Source organism: Hibiscus syriacus, unplaced genomic scaffold (genome assembly GCF_006381635.1).
Source record: "Hibiscus syriacus cultivar Baekdansim isolate YM2019G1 unplaced genomic scaffold, ASM638163v2 tig00111238_pilon, whole genome shotgun sequence".
Taxonomy (NCBI): domain Eukaryota; kingdom Viridiplantae; phylum Streptophyta; class Magnoliopsida; order Malvales; family Malvaceae; genus Hibiscus; species Hibiscus syriacus.
In genome coordinates, this window is record NW_024063030.1 from 2,129,526 (window position 1) to 2,153,549 (window position 24,024).

Below are 24,024 nucleotides of genomic sequence, written 5' to 3' on the forward strand. Positions count from 1 at the left end.
AATACATCATAAAATACAGTTATTAATTAAATATAATTTTAAATTATATTACATTTTAATAGTTAATAAACACGACGTTTGAAAAAACGCGACGATTCAACGAGCGAATCCATATTTAGATTTCTTTCGGTTTTAGTAAAATATTACTTTAATTAGATTTATAAAACAACTAATCTTTCTAATATGTATTAGAACAAATCATTATTTTTATTCTAAAAATTAATTAGCGTATAACACTAATAAAATATTGTTTTATTCTAAAATCAATTAAGATATAATAAAATAATAAATAGGTATTATTCGTATGAAATTATTGAATTATAATAATTTATGTAATTTTTAAAGTTTAATTATAAAATGACTTTTTAAACAACCTTGAATTTTATTTAAGGCAAGTGAAACTACTTTGTGGACAAGGAATGCTAAAACTGGGAGCAATTTTCAACTCTCCTTCAAATCAAAGCAAATCATTTTCAGTGACTAAGAAACGAAACAGCAAAAATAAATATATAAAGCAAAAAGGCAAAAGCGGGAAACCAAAACCTTCTCCAACAAGTAGTCAGAATAAAGAATCGAAGCTCTTCGTCCCACTCCTAAAACTACTTCTTCGTGAATTACACACGAGAAAAGCACACTTCTTTCTTTCTTATATATACCGTGTCGATCCTTCGTACCCTCATTCATCTCCCTAAGCTCACAAAAACTTTGCTTTTGCTCTGTCTTTCTCTTACTCTGCAAACCAAAAACTCTTTCAGGTTATCAGCCTTTTCCTACAACCCATTTTTTTCTTTTTCAATATGAATTTTGTTTGGTTTCTTATAATGCAATGATCACGTTTCTGTTTGAAAGAAAATTGGGAAACTGGATTTGGGTATTTCAAAACTCATTACATTGTGTCAAATTTGAATCCTTCTCGTTCTGATTTCTGCCATTTACTAAATGATTGCTTTGATCATTTGGCTGTAAGGTAATTTAGTTGAAGATAAACATGTTGAATTTCGTCTTCTGATTAATGGATATAGGGTTGACAATTAAACTGAAGCATCATGTTGTTTTAGTTATGGTCTCTTTAAAGTTTCCTGCTTTCTCTACCTAAAACAATGGAATCTCACTCCGGCTTTATATTTATATTTTATATTAATGTTCTCTATATCATGCTGCAAGTGATAGCTGAAATGAATTATGTTTTGTATCAATCGGATGTTTTTTGCAATGTTAAATTGTAAATCCTTGATGAAGTCTAGTAGTTAAGGATGGATATTTTGATTTTTCATTTCCCCTTTTAATTTCCAACAAAAGAAGAAGAAGAAAAAAAAGTTAGATCGCCCGTTCTTTTGTTATTAACGATTCTTCATCTTGATCTGAGAACATGAAGAAGATGCTCTATGAGTTTTGGTTGTCATGTTATAATCTGTTTCTGCAATTGTCAAAGCATAAAGCTCTAACCTTTGCAACATTTGGCTGCATGTAGTCTGTGTTACTTACCCTGCATTGTTGCTGAGTGTGCTATTCTTATTTTGTAAAAGGAAAATGCAATGTAATTTTAATTGATTGATATGACTGAAGTTTGTGTTCAGCTTTATTGATTTGTGTTCTTTTTCTTAGGATCATGTTTTTCATGAATATGTTGTGTCTGGTTTTGTTTCAGGAATTTGTTGGATATCAAATCGAAGTGGGTAATTTTCTGAAATATATGGAGTTAGAAGGAAGTGCAGAGGACACTGTGGTGACACAAGTTAGTGTTGGTGGATTTGACAGACATGTCAAAGCCAAAGCTCTGATGGACTACTTGGACAATCAAGTCGGCCTTGTCTGGAGGTGCAGACTGAAGACCTCATGGACGCCACCAGAATCCTATCCTAATTTTGAGATAACTGACACCACAGTTATCCGAAGAATAGATGACTATAAGAAGGTGGAGCCTCATGCTTTTGTTCATTTTGCCTCACCTCTAACAGTAGATTGGGCTGTGGATGCTGCTGGTCGCTCTGAGCTTGTTTTCAACAATCAGCTATTGAAAGTTAGTTTGGGTCCTGAGAATCCTTTTTACTTGAATCGACGCAGGAGGAATAAAACACCTTTTAAGCTACCTGATGTCTCCCTGGAGATTGGATCATTTGCTAGCTGGAATGAGTTCTTTGTTGGCTGGAGAGGACCTTCTGGGGTTGATTTTATTGTGGATCCTTTTGATGACACCTGCAAATTTTTTTTCTCTAGAGATACAGCCTTCTCGTTCAAAGGCACAAACGATCATGCTGTAATAAAATGTGACTTCAAGGTGGAGTTCTTGGCGAGGGAGATCATTGATATTAAGCAGTATTCAGAACAATCTTGTTTAGTAGTGCTGTTGCAGTTGGCTTCATCACCTTGGGTCTGGTATAGAACTGCTGATGATGACGTTGAAGAGTCAGTTCCATTTGATCTGTTGGATGATGAAGATCAGTGGATCAGGACCACTGATTTTACTGCAAGTGGGGCTATTGGTCGTTGTAACACATACAAAGTCTTAATCCGTCCTCGTCACGGTTCAAAGCTGGAGAAGGCCATGGATCATCTCAGAGACCGAAGAGTACCAGTGGCCAATCTCGGATTGCAAGTTAGGATCCATAATGAACATGATTTTGGGAGGTCCATGTCAGATCCCTTCCATTATATTGATTACAAGGAAGGGATTCCTTTTGAAATAATGTTTTTGGTTAATGCTGTAATGCACAAAGGCATATTCAATCAGCATCAGTTATCAGAGGACTTCTTTAATCTACTGAGAAATCAATCAATGGAGGTCAATGTTGCTGCACTGAATCACATCTATACCTCTAGACGTCCAGTGTATGATGCCTATGATAGGCTGAAAGTTGTCCACGAGTGGCTGCTGACGAATCCTAACCTCTTTAGGATCCCTCCTCAGTTGGATGATATTGTCAAAATCAGAAGATTGGTCATTACTCCAACAAAAGCTTACTGTCTTCTTCCGGAAGTTGAGCTTTCTAATAGGGTTCTCAGGAAATATAAAGATGTTGCTGATCGGTTTTTAAGGGTCACATTTATGGATGAAGGCATGCAGATGATGAATGCAAATGTTCTCACTTACTACAATGCTGCAATTGTAAGGGAAGTGACATATACCTCGTTTTCTCATAAAACAGGAGTCTTCAAAAGGGTAAGGTCTATTCTTACAGATGGATTTTACTTGTGTGGTCGCAAATACTCTTTCCTTGCTTTCTCGGCCAATCAATTGAGAGACCGTTCTGCGTGGTTTTTTGCTGATGATGAGAAGATAAATGTGAGTCAGATTACAACTTGGATGGGGAAGTTTAAAGACCGGAATATTGCTAAATGTGCTGCCAGGATGGGTCAGTGCTTCTCATCAACATATGCAACGGTAGAAGTTCCTTCAACACAGGTTAACAAGCGTCTTCCGGATATAAGAGGAATGGATATGATTTCTCAGATGGGATTGGCAAGATTACTCCCGATCTTGCAATGGAAGTTGCTCAGAAATTGAAGTTGGACTTAAATCCTCCCTGTGCTTATCAAATTAGATATGCTGGTTATAAAGGGGTCGTGGCTTGTTGGCCAGAACAAGGTGATGGGATTCGTCTTTCTTTACGATCCAGTATGAATAAGTTCCTGTCTAACCACACAACTCTGGAAATCTGTTCTTGGACAAGATTTCAGCCTGGATTCCTGAATAGGCAAATTATTATATTGCTTTCAACACTGGGTGTGCCGGATGAAGTATTTTGGGGAATGCAAAATGCCATGGTTTCTAAGTTAGACAAAATCCTTGTGGACGCTGATGCAGCATTTGAAGTCCTTACTTCATCATGTGGTGATCAAGGGCATACTCCGGCAATAATGTTGAGCGCAGGTTTCAAGCCTCAGACAGAACCTCATTTACGAGGAATGTTGACTTGTGTAAGAGCATCTCAGCTTTGGGGTCTTAGGGAAAAAACTAGGATTTTTGTTAATTCGGGCAGGTGGTTAATGGGTGTTTTGGATGAACTAGGAGTACTTGAGCAAGGTCAGTGCTTTATCCAAGTGTCCAATCCATCTATAGAAAACTGCTTCGTGAAACACGGCTCTAGGTTTGCTGAAACAAATAAAATATTTGAAGTAATTAAGGGTCTGGTGGTTGTCGCTAAGAATCCTTGTCTTCACCCTGGAGATATAAGAATTCTAGAAGCAGTTGATGCCCCTGGTTTACACCACTTGCATGACTGCCTGGTCTTCCCTCAAAACGGTGAGAGGCCTCATACGAATGAAGCTTCTGGAAGTGATCTTGATGGGGACCTTTACTTTGCCACATGGGAAGAACCTCTTATCCCCCCTAGCAAGGAGAGCTACCCACCCATGCAGTATGACCCTGATAAGCCTCGGGAATTGCAACGCAGTGTCACTCATAAGGTAACCGGTTGTTCTGTTTTTTTGTTATCATTCAAGAATTGTTTTTTCCCCCCTTCAAATGCATTATACAAGTTACTAGTATTCCTTAATAAAACCATCTATTTGTTACTATAAAACAGTATTGTTTTCTTGTATGGTACTCTGAAGCTGGGATTAGTAGTCTCGATGGAGAGCCAGAGGGTTGTGTGACGGACAGTCATTTGATTAATTTCAAATCAGGATTTTGCAAAAGAAGGGAAAGAAGATCATTGGTAAGAGAAGCTCTAGAACATGTCGATATTTCTACAGCCTCTTCTACAGAATTTTCAGAGCTTCTAGATGAAGCAGTAGCCACATGGCAAGTGAGTCAGATTTTGGGGGTCTCTTTTACTAAGGGGAAGGAAGCTTTTCTGGACAAAATAATTAAATTAGAACAGGGCTTGAATTTGGCCAGTTGAGTTGCCATAGTGGGGAATTCAGGTTCTCAAGAAATTTTAATGAAAGACAAATTAGCAATAATTTCATGGAATGTTAGGGGCTTGGGGAAAAGAGAAAAACATAAAGCAGTCCAGAGATTGGTCTCTACCTCATATCCTTCTTTTCTTTGGTTACAAGAAACTAAAGTAGAGAAGGTTCAAAGGTCTTTTCTGAGAAGGAATGGACTGAATAATCTTCAGAGTGTTATTGAATCTCCAGCTATTGGTTCTTCAGAGGGCTTATTATGTTGTTGGGATGACAATGTGTTTGAGATGGAAAATCACTGCATTAACAGAAGATTCATTGCTGTTGTAGGGAAATTCAGGCTGCATCAATTCAGAAGTGTTCTCATTAATGTTTATGGCCCTTCAGTGGAGGAAGAAAAAGAGAGTTTTTTTGAAGAACTCACTGTGTTCATCTCTGGACAGAACCTGCCAGTTTGTGTTGGAGGAGATTTTAATGTTTATTTGTGTGAAGATGAGAAGGTGGGTAAAGCACAGAATAGGTTCTCTATGAGGATTTTCTCTCAGTTTATTCAGTCTTTAGGTTTGATTAATCTGCCTTTGAATGGGGGAAGGTTCACTTTGTGTAATAACCAAGATGATCCAACTTTTGTTAGATTGGACAGATTTTTGGTGGATGGTCAATTTTTAGCTACTTTTCCTGAGATTTCTCAGTCTCTTATTCCTAAATCCCTTTCAGATCACAATGCTATTTTATTGAAAGATGAAGATATTGATTGGGGGAAAAGACCGTTTAGACTCTTTAATTATCTGATGGAGGAAGACGGCTTTGAGGATATGGTCAGACATTCTATCACAGATTGTAAGAAGACTGGGAGAAAAGGTGGGATCTTAAGTATTTTGAAGAACTCTAAAGCTGCCATCAAGAAATGGTCAGGGAAGAAGAATCAATTTCCGGGAGTAGCAATATCAGATTTGGAAAAGAAAATTCAGAAGCTTGAGGAAGACGCCCAGCAGCTGAATAACAGCTCTGTTCAGGGGATTGCTAAAGAGCTTAGTGTTTGTAGAGCAGAGTTATGGAGACTTCACAGAATTGAGGAGCAGATTTGGCTTCAAAATTCTAGGAAGAAGTGGCTTAATGATGGGGACCGAAACACAAGATTCTTTCATACTTGTGCTTCAGTTAGGAGGAAACGAAATGCACTGAATGCTTTAATTGTTGATGGGAATACTACTCACGATCCAACTGTTATTAAAGCCAAGGTCAAAGATCATTTTTTCAAAATTTATAATGATCGGTCTACTTTAGAAGTTGAAGATATTGGTTTGGTTTTCCCCAGAATTTCTTTTGAACAGAATATGCTTTTAGAGAAGGAGTTTTTCGAGGAGGAGGTTTAGGAAACTCTAAAGTCTTGTGATAGTAATAAAGCTCCGGGGCCCGACGGATTGAATTTGGGTTTTTTTAAAAGGTTTTGGTCTGTTCTTAAGGGGAATATTATGCAGTTTTTTCACAGATTTTTTGTAGGGAAAGAATGGGAACATGGTATTAACCATACTTTTATTACCCTTATTCCTAAGGAATCTAACATTGGAAGTCTTGATGATTATAGACCTATAAGCCTAGTAGGAGGAGTGTATAAGATATTATCCAAGTGTCTTTCAAGGAGGCTTAGAAGTTGTATAGAAGATCTTATAAGCCCGACTCAATTCGCTTTTATTCCCGGTAGACAAATTTTGGACTGCTCACTCATTGCTAACGAGGGTATTGATTATTGGAGGAAGAAAGGGCTAAAGGGTTGTGTGTTTAAAGTTGATTTCAAAAAGGCATACGATACGGTTGACTGGCCTATCTTGTTCAAAGTGATGGAAAAAATGGGTTTTGGTTTCACATGGATAATTTGGATTAGGAGATGTGTTTCTACAGCTTCAATCTCAGTGTTAGTTAATGGGGTTCCATCCGAGGAGTTTCCAATGGCCAAGGGTCTTAGACAGGGATGTTCACTCTCGCCTTTACTTTTTAACCTAGTGGGGGAATTATTGAATCTTTTAATTCGAAGAGCTGTTTCGGAGGGTTTATTTGCTGGTTTGACAGTTGGAAAGGAGGAGGGGTCTTTTAATCTTTCACACTTGCAGTTTGCGGATGACTTAATTATTTTCTGTGGAGCTTCGAAGACTCAAATTATGAATGTGAAGAGGGTGCTTAGAGTATTCGAGGTTATGTCAGGGCTGCAACTAAACCTGAAGAAAAGCAGACTATTCGGGATTAATATATCCCAACAGCAGGTTAAAACTTGGGCAGATTCTATCGGTTGTTTGGTGGGAAACTTTCCATCTAATTATCTAGGCCTCCCTCTAGGTGCAACTAGGAATTCCTCTGTTATCTGGGAACCAGTGGTACAAAATTTTCACTCTAAATTAGCAGGTTGGAAGGCTGCTACTCTTTCTTTAGCAGGGAGTCTGGTTTTGATCAAATCCGTTCTGTCCTCACTACCTACGTATTTTTTGTCTATTTTTAAGATTCCAGCTTCTATCCTCAAGACTCTCAATTCTATTATGTCTAATTTCTTATGGGGAGGGGGCAATGGTATTAAGAAGATACACTGGGTTAAATGGGATGATGTCTGTAAATCAAAGACTGAGGGAGGCTTGGGAGTTCGGAATCTGATTTTTATGAACAGAGCATTGCTAGGGAAATGGTCGTGGAGGTTTGCAAATGAGAGAAATTCTGTTTGGAGGAATTTTATTTGTAGCAAATACAATATTGACTCTTCTAGACTGTTGTTTGACAGCAAGATTCCTTCTCAATCCTCCTGGTTGTGGAGATCAGTGGTTAATAACCATTTCAAACAAGACTCATTTGGTTGTAAGTTTCGTAGTTTGTGCAAGTTTTATGTCGGAAATGGTAAGCATGTTCGATTTTGGCAAGATAGTTGGGCTGCTGATTTTCCACTTCAGATTCTATTTTCTAGACTGTTTTCACTGTCAACTAATAAATTCGGTAAACTTTGTGAGTTCGGGGAATTTATTTCTTCGGGTTGGATATGGGATGTTAAAGTTCGAAGAAATTTAAACGATTGGGAGCTTGAACAATGGTGCAATTTGGTGAGCATCATTTCTTCTTTCTCTATATCTATTGATTCTAGCGATGGATTGATATGGAAAGGCAGTGGGGATGGGGTTTATACAGTCGGTTCTTGTATTAAGAGTTGTGCTTCAATTTCAGAAGAGACTAATTTCTGGAACAAGATTGTTTGGAGAGGATTGGTTCCCCCTAGAGTTGAAACATTAGTTTGGCAAATTGTGCTTCAAAAAATTGCAGTTAAATCCGAATTGGTTAAAAGAGGAGTTCAAGGTATTGAGGATGTCTTATGTCCTCTTTGTAAAATGGTTGAAGAATCTTCTTCGCATCTATTCTTCTCCTGTTCGGTTGCGTGGTCTTTGTGGAATAAATTTCTAAATTTTTGGAGATTTAGTTCTGTGTTTTCTGCAGAAGCAAAAAAATTTCTTCTTGCTTGGGATGAGTTGAAATCTAATTCGGTAATTTGGACTTTCATTCCAGGGGCTGTTATTTGGACAATCTGGAAATTCAGGAATTACATAGTTTTTGAAGGGGGGAAGCTCGATCAGACTGAATTATTCTTCTTAACAAGAGTTAGGCTGGCCTCTTGGTATTTAGCAAAGAATAAGGATGTTTCTATTCCTAAGGACTCCTTAATCTCTGATCCTTCTATAGGGGATTCTTACTCGTCCTACAATTTCTTGAAGTCTTCCATAACCCCTTGGTTTCCTCCCCCTACGGGTTTCATCAAGTTGAATGTGGATGCAGCAATTAGTTGTGATTGGGAAAAATCAGGTCTGGGTGGTCTTATGAGGGATCATTCTGGTGCAATCCTTGGTTCTTTTCAGGAACCGGATGGTTCTGGACCTCCAACATTGAAGGAACTTAAAGCTATCCAAAGGGGTATCTCTTTCTTTACCTCTGTCCTAGGGAGAGTTCAAGATAGGTTGATCATAGAGAGTGATAGCAGAGTTGCAGTAGACTGGATCAATAAGGTTGTCCCATGTCCAGCTGTTTATGGTTTCATTGTTAGAGATATTGTTGAGTGTCTTAAAACCGTTGGGGGGGTTGTTAGATGGATTGCAAGGACAGCTAATGTGGATGCCGATGCTCTAGCAAAGGCTGGTATAGGTTGATTATTATGTTGTCCACTTCTATAGTTCGGTTTTAAGGCTCAAGAATTGTTGTAAGGGTATTTCTTGGATTTTTCTATCCAATGTTGTAATTCTTATTTTCTTCAATGAAATTATAAGGCACTCTTTTCCTCCTTCCCATGATTAAGAAGCTTCTTTACAAGCTTCATTAATCAAGAAGGAGGTTTTTAAAGAGACCTTCAAATCTTATCAAAAAAAAAAAAAAAAAGGAATATTGCCATCAAAGACATAAATGATTGAGTGCATAGTTATATGTTCAAATTTTATTTATTCTTATATGGTTTTATAACAAGCTTACTGACTGTGGTACTATAATTTCCTTAGGCTGCCTGAAATGAGGTTAAAAAGGTGGCAATAACACTAGTAAATTCTTGAGCATAATATGTAAAACAGGAAATGTGATGTTCTGATTTGTATCATGATGAATACCTTATCATGAATTCCTAGTGTGCAAACAGGGAAATATCCTCAAATGTTAGAAACTGGAATAAAATGATGGCAAGAAAGTGTAGATATAAGCTTGTGTAGAATATATAAAATAGGGGGTAATCAATTTTCATTCTGATGATTGAACTATTTTAAGTTCCAAGTAGGTGAAAGACATAATCTATTTATGTTTTCTTTTGCATTTGTTCTACAGGACATAATAGAGTTTTTTTCGAGAAACATGGTGAATGAGCACCTCGGAAGTATTTGCAATGCACATGTAGTTCATTCTGACGTTAGCAAATTTGGTGCTCAAGATGAGAAATGCTTACTTCTCGCTCAGTTGGCGGCTATAGCTGTTGATTTTCCTAAAACTGGGAAGATCGTATCAATGCCTGCTCATTTAAAACCGAAACATTACCCTGATTTCATGGGAAAAGAGGAGTTCCAATCGTACAAGTCGAGCAAAATTCTGGGAAGACTATATCGTCATGTCAAAGATGCCTATGATGATGATGTCTCTGAATCTTCCCAGCTCAATTTTGATGCTAGTGATATCAATTATGATCCAGTTCTTGAAATTACTGGATCTGCTGATTTCATTGCTGATGCATGGGCTAAAAAGTGCTCCTATGATGGACAACTAGTTGGACTTCTTCAACAGTACAAAGTTAAGAGGGAAGAAGAGGTCGTAACTGGGCATATCTGGTCCATGCCTAAATATGCCAGTAGGAAGTTAGGAGATTTGAAGGAGAAGCTCAGCCATTCTTATGGGTCCCTGAGGAAAGAATTCCGACAACATTTTGAGAATATGGACTTGGACTTTCAGCAGCTCAATGAGGATGAGAAAAATGAGTGGTATGAAAGAAAGGCATCTGCATGGTACCAGGTTACTTACCATCCTAAATGGGTGAAGAAGACATTAGAGTTCCAGAAGTCCGATGGTGATGAAGGGGTAGTGATGTTAAGCTTTGCTTGGATTGCTGCTGATTACCTAGCTCGAATAAAAGTTAAGCACCGGGGGACCGGAAATTTCGACTTTGGAAAGCCTATCAACTCTCTGGTAAGGTACCTAGCCGATCGAATATAACCACTATTCGACTGTTTCGGCAGCAAATTCTTTTGCTGGATCAGACTTTTCTAGGTTGCAAAGCCACTCTGCCATTTTGAAGATGTAATGTTGTAGTACACTTCTGCTGTCTAAGCCGTTATCCTATGTTGTTAAGGCCTATTGTGATTGTTCAAAGATGATTTTCTATGCTTTATATGGATTTCTCTAGTATAACTATTTATTTCAGTTTTCTTACTTATACATATAGGTGTGTATGAATATGGTATTGTTTCAGTAAGTGGATTAGCAAATGATTTTGGTTCTCCACTATACATCTTTGATGGTATTTGCCATGCTAATAATGACATTTGGTGGTGACCAAGATTTAAACTTACTATGCATCTCTTACAATAAGAATGAAAGTCATTCCCTATTGCTTTGATCTTTCAAGAGCTATGAATCAAGAGGCTTCCCTGCCTGGTTCAATTATTGACCTTTCTTTTGGCTTAAGTTACATTTTTACAATCTTCGGTCTTTTTGGTTCTTTATCCATGAGATTTATAATCAAACATTTCATTTTATAACAATGATTTGATCCCTTAAGCGGGACCATTATTACATACCTTGTTTGTATCAAAGCATAAATCAGTATTTCTATCTTCTAATTGTTCCAATGCAACCAGAAAAGATGACTTGCCTGCCTTATCCTTTGGCCTTTCTCACTAATCACTTAATCTTTTGTGTTCTAAAACATTTCAATAACATATTTTTGCATTTCTTAGGTCCACGGCTGTATGCAACAGTTGATCTAGACAAAGCGAGGGTAGCCCACACAAGTGGTGTAAGACATAGACCATCGACACCCTGTTGGAGCTTTACCCTTGTAATCCTGATTATAAACGAACCTTTGTTCAGGGTTTTAAAGTTGCTACCAAGTTTACTCACCACCAGAAAATACTAATAGTTGACGGTGAAAATCCAAATCCAGGATCAGCGAAGCTAACAGTTATTCAGTTTAATAGGTGGCATTGATCTTTGTGATGGGAAATATGATATTCAAAACCATCCTCTATTTGGGACTTTGAACGACATTCATCGTGATTATTTCCATCAGCCAAACTCCGTCTACTCTTCGATCAAGAAAGGCAATCCAAGAAAGCCTTGGCATGATATTCATTGCAAACTAGAGGGTCCGGTTGCTTGGGTTTTCCTTCACAAAACATATCCTGTTTCCTAGCAACAAGCTTGACGAAGTGACAGTCTGACCACCAAAGAACCTGTCTTTAGATAACCGTGAAACATGGCACATCCAGTTGTTTCAATCCACCAATGATGGGGCTGTTGTTGGCTTTCCTGAAGAACGTGATATAGTGAAAAAAATGGCCTTATCAGTGGGAAAAAAATACCTTCATCATGCAAAGCATTCAAGATGCTTAAATCAATGCAATTCTCTGAGCAGAGAACTTTATTTACATTGAAATGATGTAATTCCAACGTGTGTGGCCAGTAGGGATACCAGAGAGTGGTCCAATTCAGGCAATCTAGGATTGGCAAAGGAGAACAATTGAAATGATGTATCATGATATTGCACAAGCCCTTCAAAAAAGGAGTCCAAATACAAATCTCCGAGATATTTGACGTTTCTTCTGCCTTGGGAATCGGGAGCCAAAGAAGACCGAAGAGTATTCACCTAAAGAGAAACCAGACCCTAAATCAGATTATGGCAGAGCTCAACAGGCCTGCCGGTTTATGTTCTATGTTCATTCAAAGATGATGATCGGTATGTAATGGAACTCTGCATAGTTTTAGACTTTTAGTTTAGCAGAAATCTCCTAACCTTTTATTTATAACTTCTTGTTGTTGTTTATCAGTCGAATACATAATTTTCAGATCTGCCAACATCAATGAGAGATCAATGGCTGGTTCCATAGAGACTGAGATTGCAATGGGAGCATTTCAACCACACCACTTAGCTACTACTCAACCAGCTAGGGGTCAGACATTTGGTCTTCGTATGGCTCTTTGGCGTGACAGCTTCATGGCTCTTTCACTATTCCAGAAACCAAGAACTGTATCCGTGAATTCAAATCCATTGCTGAAAGAAACTAGAATTTGTACTCGAGTAACAATTGAGGAGGATCCGCTGGGTCACCTAACTCGTTACCCCATAAATGTTGGGGAGGACGGCTCAGTTTCATTGCTTCCAGGGACTGAAACTTCTCCAGGCACCAAAGCTTCCGTCCTTGGAAGCAAATCAAACATCCTTCCTCCAATAGTTACTACTTTCTTGATAGCAGTTCTGAAATTGTTTTTCCTTGAAAAATAGTTGTAACTGTAACAGTTCTAAAATTGCAAATCTAATATTAAATATAAACTAACATATTATAATCTTAAAATTTTAGAAAAAGGAATAGTTGATCTAAAAGTAACAAACTTTGAGGGTAAGATTTGAAAGCAACTTACAATTTTACGCCATTCAATAAAACAAGAAAACAAATTAAGTTAGAAGGCAACAGAAGGGAGACCTTGAGAAAACTGAGAGCCCTTTGGGCTTTGGTAAATAAAAGAAGCTGGAAACCAACTACTTTCCAGGAACAAGATTTCCGTTTTCATCACGAAATATCCATATCTATTCTAAACATGCCATTCTTAAGGTGATAATGGCATTCCTTTCTTTCTTTCTTTCCGGAAGACCCTTTGTACCCCTTTCTTAGTTTCATTTTCAAACAGAAACTTCCAGGGATAAGACTTGGAAGATAAAGGTATTGCCTTTTTAAGAACTCTTGAAGGAATTTAAGTCATTTCTTTCCTGGAATTTTGGTTTTGCTGTGGGGATTTTAGATGCAATCTTCTGGTTACCTTCCCACTTGGATCTCTGCCCTTTTTGCCTGCATGGGGTCAGACTTCTTCTTCTTTTGCATTTTTTTTCTATTGCAAGGAATAAAAGTTTGTACTTTTAAGCGGGTTATTAACAAATTTGACTCTTAAGCTTTATTGGTTATAAAACAAAGTTGTTAACGTTTTGTTTGTGTAGTTCAAGTTTTTTTCTTATCTTTTTAAGTATGGAATCTTTGGATTATGTTTAGTGCTTACTTGTTGTATAAGCGAGCTATAAACTGAGACGTACAGAGTACATAGGGAAGGGGGAACGGTTTGGGAGAGTTTCCAATTTTTGGGGCATTCATTGCTTGAAGCATTGGGTGGCTGATTGCACGACACGAGTTCTGGTTTTGCTTTTGGGATTTAGGGTTCTACGGGAGGTATGGATCCTAGGTGTTGTTTATTAACCCAGACCGAGAGATGTTTTGGGAAGAAACCATTTTGTTCTTTTGTTTTGTTTTCTGGAGCTTATTTACGTGCTCTAACACTCTGGATATGGAAGCATTAAAGGCTAAATGCAAATTTGTTTTCAGTGTGAGGGACTACTTCTCTTTCTTATGTTCTTCTTTTGTTTGTTTTAGTGTAGACCCAACAATTCATAAGGGCTCATAAATTCTCTGCATTGAAACTTTTACGAAAATCGACTCGAGTGATATTGGTAGTTGCTTCTTTTTCCTTCAGTTTGGTCCCCTGCATGGTGGTTGGAGATTAAGCTGGTGCAATATGCATTATTTACCTGCACAAATTTGTGTATTAGGGAAAATGGTTTTGAGTGGTATTTGTTGTTGGACTTGGCTCCTGCATAAATTTGATCTCCCACTTTCGGAGAGATTAAGCCAGCAAAATTGGCATTATTCAGCTTACCTATTGTTGTATATGTAGTTCATGTCATGTTGACTCGGCAAAATGGTCGCGAATTCACTATGTTTCATGCGCGACTCCTCATTGATTATGTTCAACATCGCAGATTTTGAAGTTTCAAATATTTTGATATTTGTTTTATATGATTATTTCCCTGCTATGGTTGCGAAAACGATGGCTTTTCCTTCCAGCTGCTAGATTTAAAGGATAAAGTTACAGATGATACCTGGTACCAGTTATGCACTTGGTTAATCCTAGTTTGTAACAGAGCAGAGGTTGTTTTGGGTGCTTCGCGAAACCTTCACTGATTACTGCGGTGGATGATCCGACACAAGGACTAAGGGTTCAGGGCCAGAAAATGAAGAGATCTAGCTTTTCTGATGATTTCTGGAATAGCAGTGCATGCGAAATGGAGCATAGAGGAGTCCAGTCCCAGAGAAGAATGTCATCGAACAACGCATCGAATCTTGATCCTTCTGGCAGCACAAGTCAACATTCTGAATTTGTAAATCATGGCAAGTTGAGATATATTAGCTTCTATATACTACTAAAGTTGAATAGCATCCTATTGCTTCATCTATTTTCATGTGCTGTTTCAAGTTTTTATTACCGGAGTTTATCCAAAATGATCAGCCTACCTTTTGGTAATCATGTCAGTGAGGTAAAATCTTCTCATGATGAAAGTTTTGCTTGCAGGCCTTCTTCTCTGGTACCAAACAAGGCAACAATGGCTCGGAAATAAGAGGCCTGAGAAACGGGTGCAACCTCGAGAAACCACGATAAAGTTAGTAATTTTCATTGTTTTCCTAATTTCAGAATGCCCCCAATTTACTAAATTGTGTACATGCTCTTGGTTTAACCTTTCATCCCATGCATATAATGTATATTTCGAACATAAGAGGTGGTCCAACAGGGAAGAGGGAACTTAAAGCTTAGACCTTAACCCTCTCAAGGAGAGGATAACAAGTTGTTTGAACCACTGTTTGCACGTTAAAAACAGGCCTTGTTCATTCTTTGTATTGCAGTTGGAATACAATCTACGAGAGTTTGCAAGGCGATCATAAGCCATTCCCTCACCCGATTCCGCTTCCCGTAAGTTTTTCTCTGCCTAGTAGCTATTTTCTTACGACATTATGAACTGTTCATCCTCCATGTAGAGTTCGTCAAGCCTTGTTGGGTTCGCTATGACAGGAAATGGTGGATTTTCTAGTTGGTATTTGGGAGCAAGAGGGCTTGTGAACTTAAGCTGGATGATGCACAAAGAGTTACAAGATTAGAAAGGAAATATTTTTCGATTTTCAATTGAATTGTCCACGTCTCTTACTTTCTGTTGTATTGTTCTTACATACAATATAGTTTACAAGCTTCTCCGGATTGGCAAGGCAAATGCAATATTTCCTGTAATTCTATAACAGCTTCTTGGCGTTACTTTTGCTAGTCAACACCCAGTAGGGTATTCACATTTGACGAAACATGCCATCAATAACCACATAAAGGAGTGTAGGTCCAGCACAATGTGTCTCAAAAGTCAAAACTCCCTAACACTTGTCCTACGCCCATGTTCAAAACATTAACACCACCTCTTGCCTATGGGCTCCTCTGCCACAAAAGTAAAAGTGGCCCCCATTTGTGTTATAAATGCACTGCACACAACAGAAGTCACGAGAACATTACTATTTTTTTAGAGCTGGGTATATGGGTTAAGGTCCGCGGGCTACCCGTTTAATCCGCGATTCGTGCGGGTTTCGGGCCTTAAAAATTGAAGACCGTTTAAATTGTGGGCTTTTTAACCCGGACCGTTAAACCCGCGGGTTTAATGGGTATAACCGCGGGTTACCCGTTAAACCCGTTAAAGCCCGCTTAATTTAAAATTTATAAAATTTTAGAGAAAATAAACTTAAAGAATTTTATAGAAACAGAAAATAAATTACTTATAAATATGATTGTCATAAATTTAAGCTACTATTGCTTGATATTGATCAATAAACTATTGTACTTCTTAAATTTATTAGGGTGTTTGTCATAATTTTACCGTTGCTTGATATTTTTTTCATTTAAATATACATCATTATCATTTTGGTATTTAAAGTTTTTTTTATTTAATTTTGACCTTTATTTTTTTTTCATGAAGTATGTTATTCATTTTGTTCTTTAATTATAAAAAGTCACGTGATATTCTAATAATATATCACATGACACGTAATATTTGGATTAAAAATAAGAAAGAAAAAATAAAATAAAAAGTTAAAAATATATTTTTCAACTTTTAAAGACTTTTACAAAATAAATATATTTTAACAAATTAATGACTTATATTTTATCAATTTTAGTATAATTGTATCTTTTAAATTTGCTCTTATACTGTAAGTATTTTATTTTATATTTTCATATTATGTTTTAGTATTTCTCTAAAGTATCCATAAAATACAATTATTAGAAACACTTGACAACTTTCTTGTTAGATTTGTATAATGTTTGATTTTGTTAAATTTTTATGTTTGAATTTCTACTTTCAGACACTTCTGTGTATTCAAATTATAGCCTTGAATAATCGTGTTTTATAAAAGTATAATGTGGTTATTGTTTTATTTGTTTTTCAATTTGGTAATATAAGTGAATATTGTTTTTTTAATTTGAGTTTAAGTAATTATATCATTATATATATATATATATTAATGATTAAAAAATTAAAAAAAATATTATTTTATAATCATTTCCGGCTATTTAAAATAAAATTTAAATATTATTTATTATTTTAACAGTGCTACCTTCATTTTCAAGTTGTTCGATCATTTTTAAAGGTGGTGTAAGTTAAAACATTATTTTTTATTATATTTAAAGCATTTAAAATTATTTTTATTAAACGGGCCGCGGGTAAGCCCGTTTAGCCCGCGGGTTAAATGGACGGGCCGCGGGCCTTAAAATTCAAAACCGTTTATGAATGCGGGCTTTTTAGCCCGCACCGTCAAAACCCGCGGGCTAAACGGGCGGGTAGCCCGTATACCCACCTCTACTATTTTTACATATATGAAAGAGAGAGAAAATGGGTAAAAATAGGGGTTCAAGTTGAATCACAAAGTTCTCAATAGTATTGGTATGTGATAATGTTATCATATGAATATAATATATTTTAGATATATACAAAATAAATATATTCGTATCAATAATTGTATAATTTTAAACATTTATCATGATGATATATAACCGGAATCTATCGAGTAGTTTTAGTGATTAAAAAAATATTCTCTTTAAAAAAAATTGAGTTCGAATAAGGTTTTTTTAGTTTAAATAGTTACGTCAGCAGGATGCATGTGTGTTGTTAATGGATTAAAAAAATCCTAAAGAGAAATTTTATGACGTGACAAACATATAAAATTTTAAAGACGAAAATAGAATATTAATAAAAAAATATAAAAACAATCTTAAATATATAAAATTTTAATTTTTTTTAATAAATACAACCACTCTCGACCGCAAGTTATATCCATCCACGCCGGGATGAATTGAAATATGTTTCATATTTTGTTGTTTTGATCTTGTACCTCAATCACGAGTGTTTTAAAAAAGAAAACATCTTCCAATTTTCAAACATTTAAACAATTTTTATTAACAGTTATTTTTACTGATTTAATTAAAATATTACAATACTTAAAATTAACCAAAAAATATTTTATTATAATTTTTTTTTAAAAAATCAATCGAAACAGATAACATCAAATTCGAAGTTTATAGAAATCAATTAAAATAAGAAACAAATTGTAGAGGTTTTTCAAGTCAGAGTGTCCATAACTGTGATGTGATGAGCTTGGATTTTGAGGGGCAGGGTTGGTCGGTTGGGGTAGCCGGTGGGGTAAATTATCTTTATCAAATACATTGAAATTGATATAAAATCTATCAATAAAAGGGTAAAAACCCAACCACGTCCGTACTTAAAAATTATTATTATTATTTAAAATTTTGGATTCAAACATTCTATATATAAAACATTTATTATCAAATGATTAAAAATCTTTGAATAAATATTACTTTATATTCATCTCAAATTTATCAAAAGAATTTTGATAAATATAATAGATTTTTTAAAATCATCTTACATTTATTCATGCAACTATGGAATTCAGAGTTCTGGGCGTTTCTGAAATTATATATAAAAAAATCATGTCAAAAAAAGTTATATATAAAATAAGAAAACTATATTATACGAGACAAGGTATTAGGTGCATCGTCGAACCGTGTCCAAAGACATTCCATGTTGTTGCCAGAATGGTAACAAATACTACTAATATTTTGTTTTAATCTAATTATTTGAGTTTATTTCGATTTTTATGTTTTATTTTTCATTTTCATTTTTATTTTTACTTAGATAAAGTTGGTTATATGTATATAATTTAAAAGTTTAAATAAATAATTTGTTAAATAAATCTAAAAGATAATATATCAAATAACGGAAGTATTTACTTATTATATTTCTTATTGATTAAGATAAGGTGATTACAAAACAATATATGTTCTAAATATTATCAATCATTTGACAATGAACGTTTAATACACTCTTACAATCGTTAGTGCTCGAACCTATAAACTCTAAAAACAACAACGATTACTTTAACTACTGATATAAATTGATTAAATGTTATTTATAAAAAATTCAAATGTTAGATAAAAGTACTATTTGTGTTACATATATATTTATATATTATTTTATTTTTTTAAATAGTTCAGCGGATTAAAACTAGCTTATTACAAAATAGGATTAAACAATCCATGTGGAGCTTAGCTTGAACGAGTGTCCAAACACTTGGTGATAACGAGAGAGAAATAATAATAAGGGCAAACTAGATTTAGTTATTTTCGTTTGAGTTTTATAAAGTTATGATCATTGGATTAAAAAAAAAACATAAGTTTTGATCACTTATGTTATCGTTTTATTAAGATTTGATCATTGAGATGTTAGTTGTAAGTTTGATGACGAGACACATTAGTAAAAAGTTTTAATTTTTATTTTAACCCTTGATTAGATAAATTACTAATCATCGATCATTTTGTAAATCTAAAATAGTTCAGGGATAAAATATCAATTTACCCATCTTCTCCATATATTTTATTTCCCAAGCTTATTTTCTCCTCCACTTCCCCGTTTCACTTCAAATATGTGGGGTTTATTTTCGGGATTCAGAAAAGAAAAAGAAAGGTCTAGGCTTTTGGATAACCCGACCACTGCTGCGGTGGTCGGAAAGAGTGAAACAATGTCGATATACAGTGTGTGCATGGTGCTTTTGGGTTAGAGAAGTCTAGGTTGAGACATAAATGAAGTTAAGGAAGATGGAGAGTGTTTCGTCTCCGATTTATAATGGTTTGGATTTATGCATTCACTGATGGTGGCCTCAAAGTAGTGACCAATGATGAACGGTGGTTGGCGGCATGGGTTTAGATCTGTGAGGGTCACAGCTGTAAATAAAATGGAGTTGTGGAGAGGTATAAAAAGGAGTAAATTGATATTTTATCCCTGAACTATTTTAGATTTATAAAAAAATCCATGATTAATAATTTATCAAAAGTTCAAGTGTTAAAATAAAAATTAAACATTTTTACTAATGTGTTACGTCATCTAACTCACGGAAGCTAATATTTTAGTGACCAAATCTTAATAAAACGATAACATAAGTGACTAAAACTTATATTTTTTAAGTTCAGTGACTATAGATTTATAAAACTTAAACAAAAGTCATCAAATCTGTAATTTACCCTAATAATAAAAAAAGGGCAAAAGGCGGTATTGGAAACTGAAAAATAGAGTACGAGAAGAGAGAACGTTTACGAAGGAAACGGCGAAGCTTTGCCACTTTCTTAGCGCAAATACATTGCATGTGGGTTATTTTAATGTGTATTGTCGCATATACCCCCTCTCTTTTCATCATAAAAACCATCCCACTTTCCTTTCCCCATCCATCTTTCATTGCTCTTCCTCAACGCTTTTCGTTTTCTCTTTTTTACCCTAATTGATAGGGTTTACATGTCCTTCTAGCTCCAATCTATCTCATGCATCCGTGTCTTCAAGCTACATACGTTGAAATCTTAGCTTTCATCCTTGCTGGGTCTCTCCTTTTTCTCTCTTTGGAGGGTTTTTGGGCGGCGAACGGTGCAGATATCACCTCCCGGGGTTTTTTTGAGCTGTACTCATGTCAAAGCTCTTTCATTTTAGTGGTCAATTCTTCATCTTTGGTAGTTTTGTAGCTTAGTGTACTGATTTTTTTATTATTATGTGAAATATCGTTGATAATTTTATAGCTTTGATATATTTCCAATTTTATTCTACAAAAAAAAAAAGATTTTTTTCTTTGGTACCTGGTTGATTAGGTAAAGGTTGAATTTTGATTCTTGGTTGTGAAATAGTTGATTTGGGTGGATCTAGGAGAAGAACTCAGTTGACTTTAGGATTTTCTATTTGTTGATTTTGTTTCTTTGAAAACCCAAGGTTGTGAAGTAGTTATAGTCATAGATCAGGCTCCCTTAGAACTAGTCCCCTTTTTTCTCTCATAAGTTGTCTTTGCTGTTTAATTTATAGGAGATTTTTTATCTTATAGAGGAGTTGCGGGTGTTTTTTTAGCTGAATCTGTTTGTGTTTTATGCATCTTTCTATTTGAGAACTATAGAAGTGTTTTGGTTGTAGATTCGATCTTTCTGAATGGATCAGTCGAGATTTAAGGTTAGATGCCGTTCTTTTCAGCTGTAGGTTGTTTGTTCTGAAATATATGGTTCTCTTCGGACTATATTAAAGATGGATTTGTGAGTTATTAGATTCAAAGCCCCATCTGGTTCATGGATCTTCTGGATTTGCCTTATGGGGCTGTGTGAACCTTTGGAGTCAAAAGTTTGGCCTCTAAGAAAATATTCATAGGTTCCTTTTCATCTTTTCTGTGTTTGTTGGACGTGATATTAATAGAAATCTGGTTTTTTTTTGAAATCTTTATGCCATCAACAAATGTTATGTAATCAGAAATGTCTTTTAAATTCTTTAACATGATTTCCTTAGATTACTCTGGTAGGCTTCTCTTTTCTCATCAATTATTTTTCTTGGTTTTCAGGAACTGATGATTTTTCCCTGGGAGTTCGATCTACCCAAACCCCAAGGAATCTAGTCTCCTTTTGTCCCTTGGACGTCAAGTGGATTTTTATTTTCCCTCTCGCAAGAGGTCCCGCATCAGTGCTCCTTTTGTTATCTCTGGTGATAGATTTGAGCAGAAGAAGCCATCAGTCGAGGTTATCCCTGATGAATGCTTATTTGAAATCTTCAGAAGGTTACCTGGGGGCAAAGAGAGGAGTGTCTGTGCTTGTGTTTCCAAGCGCTGGCTTACACTTGTTAGCAACATCCACAGAGATGAAATCAGTGACAATAAGACCACCGAAGCCTTGAATCTCAAGGATGTTGATTCTGAGGCTGATGTTCAGGATGTTGAGGGAGGTGGGTACCTCTCTAGGAGTTTGGAAGGGAAGAAAGCAACAGATGTTAGACTTGCTGCTATTGCTGTTGGAACTGCTAGTCGTGGAGGATTGGGCAAGCTCTTCATTCGAGGAAGCAATTCCAGTTGTGGAGTGACCACTGTTGGTCTCAGGGCCATCTCCCGTGGATGCCATTCTCTAAGAGTTCTTTCTTTGTGGAATTTGTCTTCTGTTGGAGATGAAGGTCTACTTGAGATTGCCGATGGGTGTCACCAGCTACAGAAGCTTGACCTTTGCCACTGTCCTGCTATCACTAACCAGTCTTTGCTCGCCATTGCAAAGGGCTGCCCTGATTTGACTGATCTGACCATTGAAGGTTGTGCAAACATTGGGAATGCAGGTATCCAAGCTGTAGCACGCTGCTGTCCCAATCTAAAGTCTTTTTCAATCAAAGATTGCTCCCTTGTTGGAGATCAAGGAATTGCAAGCCTGTTGACATCTGCTTCATATTCCCTCACAAAAGTAAAGCTTCAGGCTTTGAACATTACCGATGTCTCTCTTGCCGTTATTGGACACTATGGCAAGGCAGTGACCAACCTTTCTCTCACTAGCCTTCCAAATGTGACTGAGAAGGGCTTCTGGGTAATGGGCAATGGTCATGGATTACAGAAATTGAAGTCTTTCTCTGTTAAAGCCTGCATTGGAGTGACAGATCTCGGACTTGAAGCGGTTGGAAAGGGTTGCCCAAATTTGAAGCAGTTCTGCCTCCGCAAAAGTGCTTTCTTGTCTGATAACGGGTTGGTGTCTTTTGCCAAAGCAGCGGGCTCACTAGAGAGCTTGGAACTGGAGGAGTGCCACAGGGTTACCCAATTTGGGTTTTTTGGTTCACTTCTTAATTGTGGTCCAAAGTTAAAGGCTATTTCTTTTGGGAGCTGCTTGGGTATTAGGGACCTAAACTTGGGATTGCTTCCTTTATCCAGTTGTGAATCCCTTCGATCGCTGTCCATCCGTAACTGCCCTGGTTTTGGTGATGCTAACTTGGCTGCGTTGGGGAAGTTGTGCCCTCAACTGCAAAATGTGGAGTTGTCTGGGCTTCATGGGATAACAGATGTTGGGTTTCTACCATTGCTCGAGAGTTGCGAGGCTGGTTTGGTGAAGGTTAATCTCGGTGGTTGTCTCAATTTGAGTGACAAAGCAATTTGCAAGATGGCTGATTCACATGGGTGGACACTAGAGATGCTGAATCTTGATTGTTGTTGTAAGATCAGTGATGTCAGCTTGATTGCAATTGCAGAGAACTGTCAGTTGCTTAGTGATCTAGATGTCTCCAAGTGCTCAATCACCGATTCAGGAATTGCAGCTCTTGCACGTTCTAGTCTGATAAATCTGCAGATCCTATCCGTCTCTGGTTGTACTATGATATCAGACAAAAGCCTGCCATCAATTGGAAATTTGGCTCAGACCCTCTTGGGGTTAAACCTGCAGAAATGCAAGGGGATCAGCAGTGGTGCAGTCGACCTGCTTGTGGAACAGCTATGGAGGTGTGATATCCTTTTCTGAACAATATCGCAGTATGGGATTATCAAACAACTTGGGAAGAAGCTTCGAGTATAGCCTTTGCGAGTAGCCGAAGTTTGCGTAGTTTTTGGGTCCATCAGAAATGGGTCTTACGTAGTTCGTGGCTCAGTCTTCTTTTCCAGGGAATAGGGCCATTCTCCTCGACTTTTATTTTTTTGCAGGTTTCGTTTCATCAGACCTGTTACCAGGTTTTGAATCCCAATAGTGGGTGTTGGTTTCTTCATGGCCGAACTTCCCCGAGAACATAGTTGCTGCTGGGTTCTGGCGCATGGTGTTTTTGCTTAGCTTTGTTTCATTTCTACTAGGGCTAAGCTTGTCGTACTGTTATCGTCCGAGTCTCACGTTCTTCTACACCTGGTGGTTGGGTCGTTTTGTTTTCTTCAATGGCTGATGGAAAACCTCGAGTCATCTAGTTATGGTTTGCTTTCTGCGGTTCAAAGTAAGTTTGGTGTCCAGCTTTCATGGGCTTTGGCCATGGCAGCCAGTTTATATAGTCTGTCATGACAACTCTGAGTTGTTTTTTTCCTTGTTTTTGCCAAGCCCTACTTTTGCTGTTCCATTTGCTCTGAACTGTAGTCTGTAACCTATCTCAACAATGTAACGAGTACTAAATACGCCATTGGAAGTCTTGTATGTTTCTGTCACCATAATCAATAAGAACTTTATGTATGTTGAAAATGATGGTTGCTCCTTCGATTTCAACTTCAAGGGAATTCTGCTGTTTGTGAATGTTCTAAACTTTGCGCTCCA

At 36.7% G+C, this 24,024-nt stretch overlaps 3 protein-coding genes and 1 pseudogene across 3 annotated transcripts; all 4 read left to right on the plus strand.

The window, feature by feature from the left end:
* The first annotated feature begins 618 nt into the window (after positions 1 to 618).
* On the plus strand, positions 619 to 10,729 carry LOC120157141 (RNA-dependent RNA polymerase 6-like). The gene is given in 4 exon segments (XM_039168388.1): positions 619 to 755; positions 1,649 to 3,425; positions 3,428 to 4,407; positions 9,679 to 10,729. Coding segments are annotated over 3 exon segments (3,588 nt in total). The 5' UTR covers positions 619 to 755; positions 1,649 to 1,693; the 3' UTR covers positions 10,555 to 10,729.
* A 1,701-nt stretch (positions 10,730 to 12,430) lies between these two features.
* LOC120157250 (phospholipase D alpha 1-like) lies at positions 12,431 to 12,841 on the plus strand. The gene has a single exon (XM_039168448.1). The coding sequence runs from the start codon at positions 12,431 to 12,433 to the stop codon at positions 12,839 to 12,841; it is 411 nt and encodes a 136-aa protein (XP_039024379.1).
* Positions 12,842 to 13,161: 320 nt separating this feature from the next.
* On the plus strand, positions 13,162 to 15,599 carry LOC120157144. The gene is made up of 6 exons (XM_039168389.1): positions 13,162 to 13,169; positions 13,305 to 13,412; positions 14,525 to 14,771; positions 14,953 to 15,040; positions 15,282 to 15,348; positions 15,448 to 15,599. Exons 3-6 carry the CDS (start codon positions 14,615 to 14,617, stop codon positions 15,493 to 15,495), a joined length of 360 nt encoding a protein of 119 aa, XP_039024320.1. The 5' UTR covers positions 13,162 to 13,169; positions 13,305 to 13,412; positions 14,525 to 14,614; the 3' UTR covers positions 15,496 to 15,599.
* A 4,587-nt stretch (positions 15,600 to 20,186) lies between these two features.
* Positions 20,187 to 23,279, plus strand: LOC120157142 (annotated as a pseudogene).
* The last annotated feature ends 745 nt before the right edge of the window (positions 23,280 to 24,024 follow it).

What these genes read in the sequence shown, in the direction of transcription:
- LOC120157250 (XM_039168448.1), top strand. Translation starts at nt 12,431, where the DNA reads ATGGCTGGTTCCATAGAGACTGAGATTGCAATGGGAGCATTTCAACCA.
- LOC120157144 (XM_039168389.1), top strand. Translation starts at nt 14,615, where the DNA reads ATGAAGAGATCTAGCTTTTCTGATGATTTCTGGAATAGCAGTGCATGC. An exon ending in TTCTGAATTTGTAAATCATG is followed by an intron (nt 14,772 to 14,952) that starts GCAAGTTGAGAT and finishes TTTTGCTTGCAG; the next exon opens with GCCTTCTTCTCTGGTACCAA. An exon ending in CCTCGAGAAACCACGATAAA is followed by an intron (nt 15,041 to 15,281) that starts GTTAGTAATTTT and finishes TTTGTATTGCAG; the next exon opens with TTGGAATACAATCTACGAGA.